The sequence below is a fragment of the Dipodomys spectabilis genome, unplaced genomic scaffold, assembly GCF_019054845.1.
Source record: "Dipodomys spectabilis isolate Male_0828 unplaced genomic scaffold, ASM1905484v1 ptg000215l, whole genome shotgun sequence".
In the NCBI taxonomy this organism is placed as follows: Eukaryota; Metazoa; Chordata; class Mammalia; order Rodentia; family Heteromyidae; genus Dipodomys; species Dipodomys spectabilis.
In genome coordinates this window covers 6,650,867-6,663,575 of record NW_024870892.1, presented here as the reverse complement: position 1 = coordinate 6,663,575, position 12,709 = coordinate 6,650,867, and the positions used below count along the sequence as shown (strand labels likewise).

General features: G+C 54.6%; 1 protein-coding gene across 1 annotated transcript in view; it reads right to left on the bottom strand.

Moving 5' to 3' along the window:
- The window catches only part of Col4a2 (collagen type IV alpha 2 chain), a 142,221-nt gene that overhangs the window by 12,916 nt on the left and 116,596 nt on the right, over window positions 1–12,709 (bottom strand). Inside the window, exons 23-33 of the mRNA XM_042697115.1 lie at window positions 12,141–12,213; window positions 11,959–12,065; window positions 10,909–11,110; window positions 10,539–10,598; window positions 8,272–8,328; window positions 7,794–7,901; window positions 7,122–7,343; window positions 4,336–4,497; window positions 3,005–3,175; window positions 2,190–2,333; window positions 184–306 (exon numbers count right to left, since the gene is read on the bottom strand). Of these exons, the coding sequence (XP_042553049.1) occupies window positions 184–306; window positions 2,190–2,333; window positions 3,005–3,175; window positions 4,336–4,497; window positions 7,122–7,343; window positions 7,794–7,901; window positions 8,272–8,328; window positions 10,539–10,598; window positions 10,909–11,110; window positions 11,959–12,065; window positions 12,141–12,213 (1,429 nt within the window). The remainder of the gene's footprint in view (window positions 1–183; window positions 307–2,189; window positions 2,334–3,004; window positions 3,176–4,335; window positions 4,498–7,121; window positions 7,344–7,793; window positions 7,902–8,271; window positions 8,329–10,538; window positions 10,599–10,908; window positions 11,111–11,958; window positions 12,066–12,140; window positions 12,214–12,709) is intronic.

Here is a 12,709-nt window from a genome sequence, read left to right as displayed (position 1 = left end):
GCCTGTGAGCTTGCAGTCTGGATGCATCTCGAAGCCCAATGACTGCAGATGCTAACACAGGCATGCCTTGAGACTCAGGTGCCCCAGAGTGATGCCACCCCCGAGACTGAGAGCACAGGTAAGTCTGGCAGAGCTCTGGTGATGGGTGGGAGAGGCAGGGAGCAGGGCACAGGCAGGCCTCACCTTTTAAGCCCAGGTAACCCTTTAGGCCCATGGGTCCCTCGTCTCCTTTCTCCCCCTTAATGTCCTTCATCCCCGGCAGGATGATGGGTGGCGGTCCTGGGGGACCAGGGTCTCCTCGGTTGCCTGGAAGGAAACAGATGGGGTCATTTCCAGGGATCCCACACAATGCAGGGCAAAGGTGGAGAAGACCTCGTCCCCTCCTGCCTCCCTTCAAGGCCCCAAGCCTGGTCTCCCTACAGCCAGCCTCCAGGACTTCGGTGGGCAGAGACATCCCTTCTCTGTTCCCCCCACAGAGTGCTTTGTGAACGGTCTCCTAGCACAAGAGCCCACAGTGGAAGGACGGAAATACCAGGCCTGCTAACATGTCCAGGGGCCTCAGGACCAGTGACAGAGAAGCCCCAGAGGCTGTGTGGGATCTGCATCTGCACAGCACTGCCTTTCACACGGCCTCTGATGGTGAGCAGGGAGGCTGGCTCTGCCCCTGGACTATACCCCAGACCCCAAGGCTCTTCAAACTTAGAGAGCTTTCTCAATGTAAAAATGTATACATGTACATAACGCACTCCTTTAAAGGGAACAATGGAATGTTTTTGTTTTTTATTTTTTTTGCAGATTGTCAGAGCTGTGAACCTAACATTACAGGGTCAGCACAGCAGATGACATCTGGCTCTTAGCAGATGGTCCCCCATTCTCCCTCACCCTCCCAGAGCTTGGAAGACTCTTGTTGACTTTATCTCTGTAGACATGATCCATGGGACATCTCAGAAATGGAACCATATGCCACATGGTAGAAGTTTCTAGGGTTTACCTGTGTTGAGGCCCCATAGTGTAACAGGACCTCAAGCTCTTTGATGGCCACAAATCTGCCCTGTGTCTGCACCCTATTTTATTTATTATTTTTTGGTTGATGGATATTTGGATTGTGTCCATGTGAGGGCTCTTATGAAAATGAAAACATTCCTAATTATCTTCAGGAAGGAGTAGAATTTCCAAGTAACTTGTTTTTTTTTTTTTTAGTACACTGTCTCTCTTCTTGAAACTCTGACCTTCTTTTCTCCTTTGAAATTTACTTCTTCCTAGCACATTTTTGGAAGGCACTATGGCAGAATTCTGATGGAATGTATTTTTATGGCATCTGGGGCTTGAACTCAGGGCCTCTGCTTTTTCTCTCAAGGCTGGTGTTCCATTGACTTCAGCCATTCTTCCACTTCTGTGTGTGTGTGTGTGTGTGTGTGTGTGTGTGTGTGTGTGTGTGTATGTGTGTGTGTGTGTCCATTCTGGGTCTTGAACTCAGGTTCTTCATATTGTCCCTAAGCTTTTTTGCTCAAGACTGGCACTCTACCTCTTGAGTCACAGCTGTATCTCTTGCTTTTTTGGTGGTTAGTTGGAGATAAGAGTCTTACAGACTTTTCCTACCTGGGCTAACTTTGAACTATAGTCTTCAAATCTCAGCCTCCTGATACTTCTGGCTTTTTTTTTTGTCAGTAATTGGGCCTGAACTCTGGGCCTGGGCACTGTCCCTCAGCTTTTTAGCTCAAGGCTAGCGCTCTACCACTTGAGCCACAGCACCACTTTGGCTTTTTCTGCTTATGTGGTACTGAGGAATTGAACCCAGGGCCTCATGCATGCAAGGCAAACACTCTACCACTGAGCCACCTTCCCAGCCCCACTTCTGGCTTTTTTGGTGGTTAGCTGGAGATAAAGAGTCTTGGATATATCTACCCAAAGTAGCTTCAAGCTGTGGTCCTCAGGTCTCAGCCTCCTGAGTAGCTAGAATGATGAGCCATCAGTGCTCAGCTTTTTTTTTTTTGTGGCATCTGAATGCTGCCTTTATTTTTGGCTCAAGGTTTTACGGTGGTTAGGAATGCTCATATACCATCGGAGGGAGCCTTTCAGCTTTCACTCCTTTGGTTGGTTTGGGTTTTTGTCCAGCTCTAGACTGGGTGTTGAGGGAGGGGGTGTTCCTTAGTCTTGACCACATGGGGTAAGTTTCGAGAGAGGCTTACCTTTAACACCTGGCTGGCCCGGTAAGCCCTTCAGACCAGGTATTCCAAAAAACCCAGCCTCTCCTTTGGAGCCTGGGAAGCCAGGTCTTCCCGTGAGTCCGATCATTCCCTGGAAGCCATCCATCCCAGGTGAGCCACGCTCTCCTGCACAGGGAATGGGAGAAGCAGGTAGGGGTTAGTCTCATGTAATCTACATGACAAGATGCCACGACCCTCAACCTCTAATGGGATTCTTGGGGATCTAAGAGCCTCTGGTGAGCAGCGTGCAGAGGGCCAGCCTGTATCCATCCCATCAGGGGTGGACAGCCACTGGAGATGGTCCCAGCAAGGTAGGTGACAGAGCCAGGGACAGTCTTAGGGAGCCCAGGCCTGGGCCTACAGGAGAAAAGGTCACAGGGATGAAGGTGACTGACCCCTGTGTGGAGACCTGCCAGGGCAGATCCGGTGATCAGAGACCCAGCCATATTCACGGCCTGCACAGCGCTGTGTGCAGCTGTGCCCAGAGAGTGTGAAGGAAGCAAACCAAGGGGTTAAATGAAAATGTCATCAGCCTCCTCACCAGAAGCCCGTGTTACGAATGGCCTGTCTGGAAACCTCCTTCTGTCAATGATAATTGTTTCTCAGGCCATGGATCCTTCCTTGGGAAGGTGACTAACTGGCAGTTTGAAGCATATTGGTCCTGCCCGAGTCCCACCCCAGTGACCTCTCGGGGTCCCGTGGCCTTGCCCCTGCAGTCACAGGCGGGCAGCTGCCCGGCTCAGTGTGTGACTGCCACAGACCCACAGGCCATCCACTGGCCATGGCAGCACATTTACCTTTCTGCCCAGGGGAGCCGGGCATGCCGGCCATTCCTTTAAATCCAGGGTTTCCTCTATGACCTTGCTCGCCTAAGAAGCCAGCTTCGCCTCTGTCGCCGGAGAGACCCTTCATACCCACTGGGCCGGGGGCACCAGTATCGCCAGGCTCCCCTCTGTCACCGGGCAGGCCTGTCAGAAAGAGTAGAAGCAAGAGTTATAAAGGGCCGTGGAGTATGAACTCCTCTTGGACATCAAATACACGTTTCTGTAAGAACCCCCATGGATGGAAGAGGAGCCAGGGCATGGTAGAGGTGAGTTTTTGGGGTGGGCTGAGCCTGGGGAGCCCTGCAGGACTGGCCTTTCCAAGGTCCTCCTGAGAAGGCCCCGTGAGATCCCCTCATCCAAGCTCCTTGCCTCTAGGAACCCAGGAAGGGAGAGCCATGGCAGTGGGCGGAGCGGTGGGTGGGGGTGCTGCCCGCTCTGTGGGGACATTGCTGCTGTGTGGGGGTGCTGAGGCTGGGGTGCTCTGTGTACACACAGCAGCCCCCAAAGCTCTCCACAAACTTAATGCCTGACCATGACAAGCAGAGGCCGACAGGCAAGACTGGGAGCTTAAAAAAAAAAAGTTGCTGTATTCTACTGGGAAGACATTTGCATGGAACTGTCTTTCCTTTGTCACTGTTACAGGGTCCTTGACAGAACACTGGTGAGAGTAGCAACTTGATGAAAACAAAGAAAAACAAACCAAACTGTTCTTGCCAGGCAAGCACGCAGCTGTCTAATGCTTTTTTGGATGCAGTTCCAGCATTTGGGAGGCTGAGGTGAGAAGATCACTTCAGCCCAGAGTTTAAGACCAGCCTAGGCACCACAGTGAGACCTCATCTCAGGCAAAATGAGAATGCATTTATTGGTCCGTGAGGTGCAGAAGCCCATGGACCATGCTGCAGGAGCAAGGGCCCCCCGGGGAGGAAGGCGCTGCCGGGGGCCGATGCCAGACCCTTGCCCCGCTGCTGGACAACGCCAGGGCCTCTGCCCTCCTTCTCATTTTGTTTGACATCTCCCCAGAGCAGAGCACAGATTTTAAACTTTCATAGTGCAAGTTTCTTGTTTTTTTTTTTTTAAACCATTCTCTAATGACTTTATACTTAGACCCCCAATAGGTACGGCAGGTGCCAGGGCGACCATTTATGTTCTCTCTGGTGAGAGGTATGTCCTGTGTTGGGAACCCCTCACAGCTCCTGACGGTTCCTTGGAACACAGTTTGGGGACTTCCCCTGAGGGCTGGTGCAGTTCCATTCTCAACGCTGCGGAGAGGGTTCCTCCCCTTTGGGGGGGAGGTGCTGTCTTACCTCCAAGACCTGGGGCTCCTGGCAGCCCTGGGGGTCCTCCTTGCCCAGGAGCTCCTGGGAACCCGTGCCGTCCGGGAGGTCCGGTTGGTCCTGGATGACCCGAAGGTCCAGGGAGGCCCAGCTGGCCCTTGAGCCCTGGCACGCCAGGCATCCCTTGGCTTCCTGCAGGAATCAGAGAGGACATGTCAGGCTTCTCTAGCCTCGCACCTCGGGGACAGCACGTGCCCCGTCCCCCCCTCCCCCCACCCCGGGGCTGTAACACAGGACTGAGTTCGGGATTACTGAAAGTCTGGACAATGCAAAGAAGCCCAGAGAATGAAGCTGCGGGGTGTCATCCGATCACCTGGATGGTTACTAACCCCCTGCCACATTCCCATCCCCATATGCAGGCCAGGAAATAGAAATTGAGGGTTGAGATGGCACCACAATTTCTACTTTAACATAGCTTGTTTGACTCGACATTGTTCTTTTTGCAGCATGCCACATGCGACAGTACTGTTTGCAGACAGTTACATGGCTGCTTGAATAGACCAACCACCACACGGCAGCTTCCATGCGTGCCATTCTGTGTTATGAACGGCCATGAGGAACCACGAGGGGCTCACACATGGAGTTCACACACGTGGGCAGACCATTTCGAGGAGACGTGCTCTAGAAATGGAGCCAGCAGGTTGAAGCAGATGCTACATTTTAACTGTGTGCCACTGACATCAGCAATGGAATTCCATTGTGTGTGTCCTCGCGCTCCTCAGCCCCAAGCCTCCTGCTGGGCACAGCCAGCGTCCTGGCGAACGTGGTGCGGGGAGACCTCCAGATGGAGCAGGGCTGTAGGTTGGTATGTTATTGATGATGGGCAGTGTTTCTTCTTCCCACCATTTGCCTTTTGGCACGGTGCTTACTGTTTACTTGTGTTCTCCTCTGGAAGGCTGCTTGCTTTTCTCTTAGGCTTTGGCATTTGCTCCTTAGAAGCAGGAGCCTGAGGCATACTGACCGCTAATCCTTGGGCTCTATTTCAAGTTGCCGCCCCAAGTTTCTTTTCTACGATACAGCATGTGAATGTTTGCACCCAAATTTCATCATCTTGTGTGTATGTGGCATAGGTGCCCGTGTGTGTGTGTGTGTGTGTGTGTGTGCGCGAGCGCGTGCGCGCATGTGCTAATTCTAATTCCTTCCCTTCAGCTTGGCACACACAGTCCTGGCCCTTCCAGTACACACTCATACTCTGAGCACACATTTTCTTCCACTGCTCTCTTTCTCTATCTCTGGACCTCCCTGGGTCTGGACATTTTCTCTTTTCTTCCTCTCTTCTAGCTGCAGTCCAGTGAGTACAGCAAAGGCCAGCCTGGCAGGGCCTCTCCTGTGCACTTTTTCTTTTCTTTCTTTTTTTTTTTTTGTTAGTCATGGGGCTTGAACTCTGGGCCTGGGCACCGTCCCTCAGCTCTTCAGCTCAAGGCAAGCGCTCTACCACTTGAGCCACAGCGCCACTTCTGGTTTTCTGGTGGTTTATTGGAGAGTCTCATGGAATTTCCTGCCCAGGCTGGCTTTGAACGGCGATCTTCAGATCTCAGCCTCCTGAGTAGCTAGGATGACAGGCATTAGCCACGGACACCCGGCTTTCTGTGCACTTTCTTACTGAACCCAAACCATCCCTCTGGGGGTGAGGCGTGGACATGAGGGGCAAAGGAAGGACATAGGAGGGACTGAGTCAGCTTTGGCTGAACAGCAGGCTCCAGTCCGGTGCCCGAGTCTCTGGCTGTCTGGCTGTGATAACCTGCAAGTAACCAACAGCAGACACTTGAGCTCAGCTCCTACAGCTCTGTGGAAATGAGGACGTGTATCGTCTGCGCTCTGTCTTTACAGAGCAGGGCTTGCTCCGGGGTGTGAAGGGCCTTGTCAGAGTGGGGAAGGGCCTGGTGTGTGGGGCTCAGTAGAATCCTCCACAATACTTCTAATAAGAATGGTGGTTGGGGACACAAGTTAGCGACAGAACCCAGGTGAGGCTGTGGCCTGAGAGATGTGAGCAAGTCAGGTGGCGGGTGCCGGGCCATGCTGTGGGGTGAGGTCAGTGGGTGTGTGTGGGCGCTTCCTGCCTGGGGGAGAGTGGGATGGGACAGGCTATGGGTCTGCCAGTGTGCTGTGACTTCTCTTACTTCAGGGGCTGCAGGGAAAAGTCAGGCAAGGGGTCCTTTGCTCCTTTGGGTGTTTATTCCAGAGTCTTTCTTTAGAGCTGAGTATTTCAGGTCAGGTTCCAATATTGGAACAAATGCTACAAATGAGCAAATACAACACACCAGCTTCTCCCAGCTCGGGGGTATCTGGCCTGAGGATGTACATGTTGTCTGATCAAGCACAGTGTGCATCTTTTGCTTTGTTAAACATACACTGAGAACACTGTGTTTCTGACGACATTAAACAATAAAAAAGCACCACTCGGTAGGTGTAATCTCTGCACTGGGGAGGCTGAGGCAGGAATGCTGAAGCTTTTTGAGGCCAGCCAGGGCTACACTGTGAACTCAAGGTCAGCTAGGGCTCATCAACAAGACCATCTCAAAAAAAAAAAAAACAACAACCCTCAAAAACCAAAACACTGAAACCAGCACCCCGTTCAGTGCGCTCCGGGTGAGCCCCTCCTCCCCCATAACCTGTGCGAGGTGTGGCGATGCCCGCTGTTCCTCGTGGCTGCTCAGCTCTGGCCACAGAGCCTGCAGAAGGCCTTGGGGCTCACCTTGCGGCCCATGTGGCGGGGACAGGGCCCTGTGCTTTCCCCAGCCCACCTCGTGTCTCACCTCTGAATCCGGGCGGGCCTACGTCTCCTGGAAGGCCTTTGAGCCCAGGGTGTCCAGGCAGTCCCGCATCTCCTCGCGGCCCGGGCTGGGCCCCCAGCACTTCTCCTGGAAGGCCCCTGTCCCCAGGAGGTCCAGCTGGCCCCGGCAGGCCGATGGGGCCTGGGAATCCATCGGGGCCTGGGAGGCCTGCGGCCCCTTTTGATCCTCGGGGTCCCATGAACCCTGAAAGGCAACAGAGCGGTCCCCTCAGATCTCATTCTCACATGCTGACCAGTGCACGGACTGCCGCCTCTCTAGTAAGAAAGCTTGGTGGCTAGCAGGGAGATGAGGTGACATGAATGTGACTGTGGATGCCATCACTCTCCCTTGGGATGGAGTGCTGTCACTAGCCATTGAGGCTTTCCCCAGAGTGCTTCGTATCCATCAGGAACAGCACTTCTGCAGCACCCACCCATCCATCAGGAACAGCACTTCTGTAGCACCCACCCACTGCCGGGGCAGGAATCCAGGCCGTGAGCAAGGAAGAGCCAGGGAGTTTGCATCTCCCCCACACACCGACACACATTGGCATCAAGCACTTGTTGAAACAGCTTCCTGGTCCTGGCGGAGGCTGCTGGCTCATACCGACGTGCCCTTCCCAGAGCCAAGGGCCAAGGGCCCAGCAGGACTCACCTGGGGGCCCGGGGAAGCCTTCGCGACCTGGGTCTCCTGGGAAGCCTTTGAGTCCTGGGGCTCCGTCAGCTCCCGGGAATCCTGGTATTCCTCTGAGGCCTTTGACACCTGTACAATCAAAGTGAACCCCAAACCACATCAGGTTCTGTGGGGACAAGGGGAAAGACCCTCTCCCACTCCTGGCTCAGTGAGGCCTAAGACAAAGCTGGGATGCAGAGCTGGGATGGTATCTTTGCGTGTGTGGCCTGCCTTCAGGATTGAGTTCTCTGTGGTGGGAATGCCTCCTTGAACCTGGGGTTTGGCAACGTGCCCATGGCTACGGCATTACGATCTTGGGGGACATGAATGCAGCCAGCGGTGGGCGTGGGGCAGGGCTGGTGGAACTCCTCCCCGTGAGTGGGGAGGGCCAGCACCCAGGGCAGGGAGGGAGCAGAAGCCCGAGGGTGTGACCTGGAGGCTGTATGTGTACTGCCGTTACCTGCGGGGCCCGGTAATCCTTGCAGGCCGGGTGATCCCTGTGGTCCTCGAACACAATCTGGAGAGAGGGGAGGGATAGGTAAACAGACACACCGTGGTTAAGGTCCAAAGCAGCTAGATGAAGCATGACTGGGTTATAATCAGACTAATTAATGTGGCTCTGATGTAATTAACTTCATTGGTTAATCAAACTGGAACAGTAATGTAAAATGTGTACAATACTGGCGTAAACACAAATCAAATCTGGCAGTAAAAATGGGTAGTGTGCTGATGGATGCTTCATTCCCTGGAGGAGGGTGACCGGCTTGGTCTACACCAAATCAGTGTGAGCTCCTTCCATCTAAGGATGTCTGTCAGCCGTGGAGATGCGTGCAGTTCCTCTGTTCCAGACACTTTGACCACCATATTGATTGCTGCATTGAGCAGTCTGGAATGAACACAGGGCTGCAAACACTGCTGGCTGCTGAGGCGCAGAGCTGTGGCATCTCAGCAGGACTACTGGTGTCCTTTGCTGGGAAGGTAGTCCTGTGGCACTGTCTTTCTGTCCTGTGGCACTGCCTTTCTGCCCACGGCACTGCCTTTCTTGGCCTCAGTTTTGACTGTCTGCCTGGGAATAGGGCGTAGGCTCCCAGTCAGACAGGACTTGGGCCTCCCGGACCTTCTTCTCCTGGTGGCAGCAGAGTTGGTGCTCCACAGAGAACCTCCTGGACTTCAGAGGAAAAGACTGGGCCCTGTCTCTGTCCCTTTCAGTTGTCCTTTGTGCAGTAGTTTGTCAGTCCCTCTGACAGTGCCAAGGTGATCTGTTCACTCCATGCTGTGCTTTACATCCACAATGTTCCGAGAGGGGCAGCCAGGTGAGCAGAGCCCTGGGCTACAGTGCCTTTCAGTGCCCTCAAATGCCTTAGCTTCCCACTGGTCTCCTTCATCCTACCTGTTATCAGCTGCCCCCGCCTGCAGGGCCTTGGCACAGCTCAGAATGGCTGTATATTCAAGGCCTTGGGTTCCTAGACCCCCTCACACCCAAGGGGTAACCCCTTCATTGCTGCTGAGGTGAGATCTGGGCTGTGGCCTCTAAACCTGGCTCAGCCGGAGTCTCCTAGGCCCTCCTTGCTCCGTTAGGACACCTCTGCCTGGCAATCCAGTGTCAGGAGATGCCAGGGTGTCTTGAGTGCTTCTCCCCTCCACTCTCTACCCCTGCTTCTGGTCCCACTGGATGGCCAGCCCAGGTGGGCTGGGCCCTTGTCTGTCCAACGAGAGCTGCTCTCTGCAGATGTGCTGGTCCTCCACCTGCCTGGCACAGAGAATACACATTTCCAGGATCCCGGAACATCTGCCTCCAATATCTGGAAGGCAGAGCGGCGAAGCCAGGTCCCCCAGAGAGAGGATCCAGGACCACCCGGAGGGCCTGTGCCCATGCATTCCTTCGGTGCGCCCTTCCTGAGCCCAGGCCTTCCCACAGCTCAGCACTGGCCTATACTGAATGTGATAGAGGCTGCAGATGCCAGTCCAACACTGGCCTCCCTTTGAGTCAGACCTGAACTCTCCACCCCTTCAGAGCCCTGACTCTCAATCAACTATCCTCATAGCGCCGTAAGTGGGTGAAGCTCACTCTTGGCCTTTCTCTTCCCGAATAAGGCCTGGCATTTTCCAAGCATCTGCCCTGTCTGCCTCCCAGCTTCCCCCTGTAGCAAGTCTACTGGGTGGCCAGGCTGGCCTTGGGCAGCTTCCTGCATAAGAGCTTGGCAGGGACCATTCTTGTTTGTCAGTCCTGTGCTTTCTAGAGTCATTCTTGGCGAGACTAGATTCTTTCCCTCTGCCTTCTCCTCCCACCTTTTAATTAATCAATTAATTAATTTTGGGGGTATGCTATGTAGCCAGAGATCCTCCTGTCTCAGCCCCTTGAGTACTGAGATCACAGGCATGAACCACTACCTGTGGCTCAGTCAGGTTCTTCCTCATGGCATGTACCTGGTCTACACGGCCACAATTCCCAGCTGTCCCCACCCCAGTGCAGGTGATGAGCACGAGCCTGGGTCTCAAGCGTTGGGAGTGGCTACAGGCATGTGCTCTGCCGTGTGTGCAGCCCAATGACACTGCCTCACACTGCCAGCCTCTCCTTTGATCTACGCTGAAGCAGCACCACATGTCTCGCACACAGGACTATTTCTAACACGCATGACTATCGTGCATGGGCATGCCACGTGAGCTTGATGGCACTTGTCAGTGAGTCATGGAGTTCATTAACCAGAAGCAATCCCGTCACCGTACCTGGATGAACGGCATCTTGTCCATCACCTCCAATGGGCCTTTTCACGCCAGTGTCACAATCTAGGGGAGACACAATTTCAAATACCATTGAAAGTCACTGACTTACTGGTGTGTGCGTGCGCGCGCGTGTGTGTGTGTGTGTGTACACTCCATGCTGGGGAGGCTTAGAGCTCTGTGCTCAGGATGAGCAAGTGCAGAAAACAGCAGGCAGTGCATGTAGTGCGTGATGGTTCATGTACTGAGAACAGACAGGCCAGCATGGAGGTCCGGTCTGGGTCCATGGGGCCCCATGCATGGGTGCTGAGGGACAGGAGGCAGAAGGGGACACAGGCCCATGTCCAGGATGCGGGAGATGAAGACTGTCTCTTACCTATTTGTCCTGGGGTTCCTGGAGGTCCGGGAGGCCCCTGAAAGCCTGGGGGTCCAGGCAGTCCGGCATCTCCTGGGAAACCACGCTCTCCCTTTGGGCCTGGTAAGCCCAGTCCCGGGGGTCCCGCTTCTCCTGGAAAGCCCTTGGCTCCAGGAATGCCTGAGTAGCCGGAGTCCCCTGGAGGGCCCTTGATGCCATCGCCCTGCCAGAAAACCCACGTTATTCTAATAGCGGATGCGCCAACATGCCCCTCCACCCCCAACTCCAGGATTTCATGCTTAGCTACAGAGAAAGAGCGGAAAAGAACCCATTGGGGATCAGGCACCAAGGATTGGCGCTGGGCTTCACGGCGCTTCTCTAACAGATGCCGTGGAGGGCAGGTTGCTTTTTGGCATTGGCTTCTCCCTCCCAGCCACCAGCACCTGCCTTGGCAGAATTCCCACATGGGAAGAGCTCTGCACCAGGACAGGTGAGGCACGGGTCGGGGGAATCGGAGGGGTGGGGGTGCCCGTGGGGCTGTGGTTATGGCTCGCATTTGTGGCGTGTCTGCTGCTCACATGGACTCTACTGGAGGAAAGGAAGCCCGGTTGGGTGAGCGAGAAAGAGCTGTGTGCTGCAGAGACCACTGGATTGGGAAGGGAAGAGGGGCCAGGGCACCCTTAGAGGCTCATCCTGCGATGGGGAGCCAGCCGTAGACTGGGGCATCATGGGAGGTGAGGGGAGGCGGGGCGCTTTGGGCCATGGGAGGGGTGCACCATCTTGTCAGGGCTCCCCGTTTCCCAGGGCCATTGCAGAAATCATACCCGATTTAGAATATTCTGTTTCCTGAAGTGTGTGTGTGGGCTGTCCTATCCAATCTTATACCACGGAACCCTGATTTACTCTTTCAGAGTTTACTCTCCTTTGGCTTCCAACTTTACTCACTCCTTCCTAAAGACATTGCCTCCGCTCACTAAGATGGGCTGCCTTGTCCTGGCATGGGCTTGGTGGATGAAGGCAAAGACAAAAAGGCCGAGCCCACCTCTATCCCTCCCCATGGCGGCTACTCACAGGGGGGCCCGGGAGGCCGGGGAATCCGTCGAGCCCATCACGCCCGGGGACGCCATCATCACCCTTCATCCCGTGCACACCGGGAACCCCTGGCTGCCCCCTCTCACCTGTGGAAGAGTTTACAGGTCAGCCCTCACCCAGATTGCACTCACAGACAACTAGGTAGTTGGAGAACTGCTGACCTTTGGTGGTGACGGTCCTTGAGTCTCCTTTGATTCCCTTGGGGCCAGGGATTCCAGCCAGGCCGGGGGCTCCCTGTGGGAACAGGCACGAAATGTCTCACCTCTAGACAGCTACGGACATCTGAGGAGAGAACGCTCCTCGGCTCACAGGACGGTGGGAGATCGCCCGTCATTGAGGTCAGGGCAGCCTGAAATGACCTCCCATAAGGCCACAGATCTCCGAGCACCCAGCCACTTCCACAGTGGGGGTTCACGCTGGGGTGACAGGCAGGGGGCCCAAGGAACTGAATTTAAATTAGTAAAATGTAATGGAACTAACCCCAGGTGGCTAGAAAACCCAATGTTTCCCTATTTAAGAGGGCTAGCATCGCAGGGCATCCACAGCCCCCCCCCCCCCCCCCCCCCCGGCACCTGCATCACTTCGGTGGGAAGTGCAGGTACTCAGGCCCCACCCAGGGGCAGCTGGATCCTGACCTGGATGTCAAAAAGGTCCAAGGATTCTTAGACTCAATGTTTCGAGAAGCTCTGACCTAGAACTTAAAATTTCCTGAAGTCCTTACTGCACACCA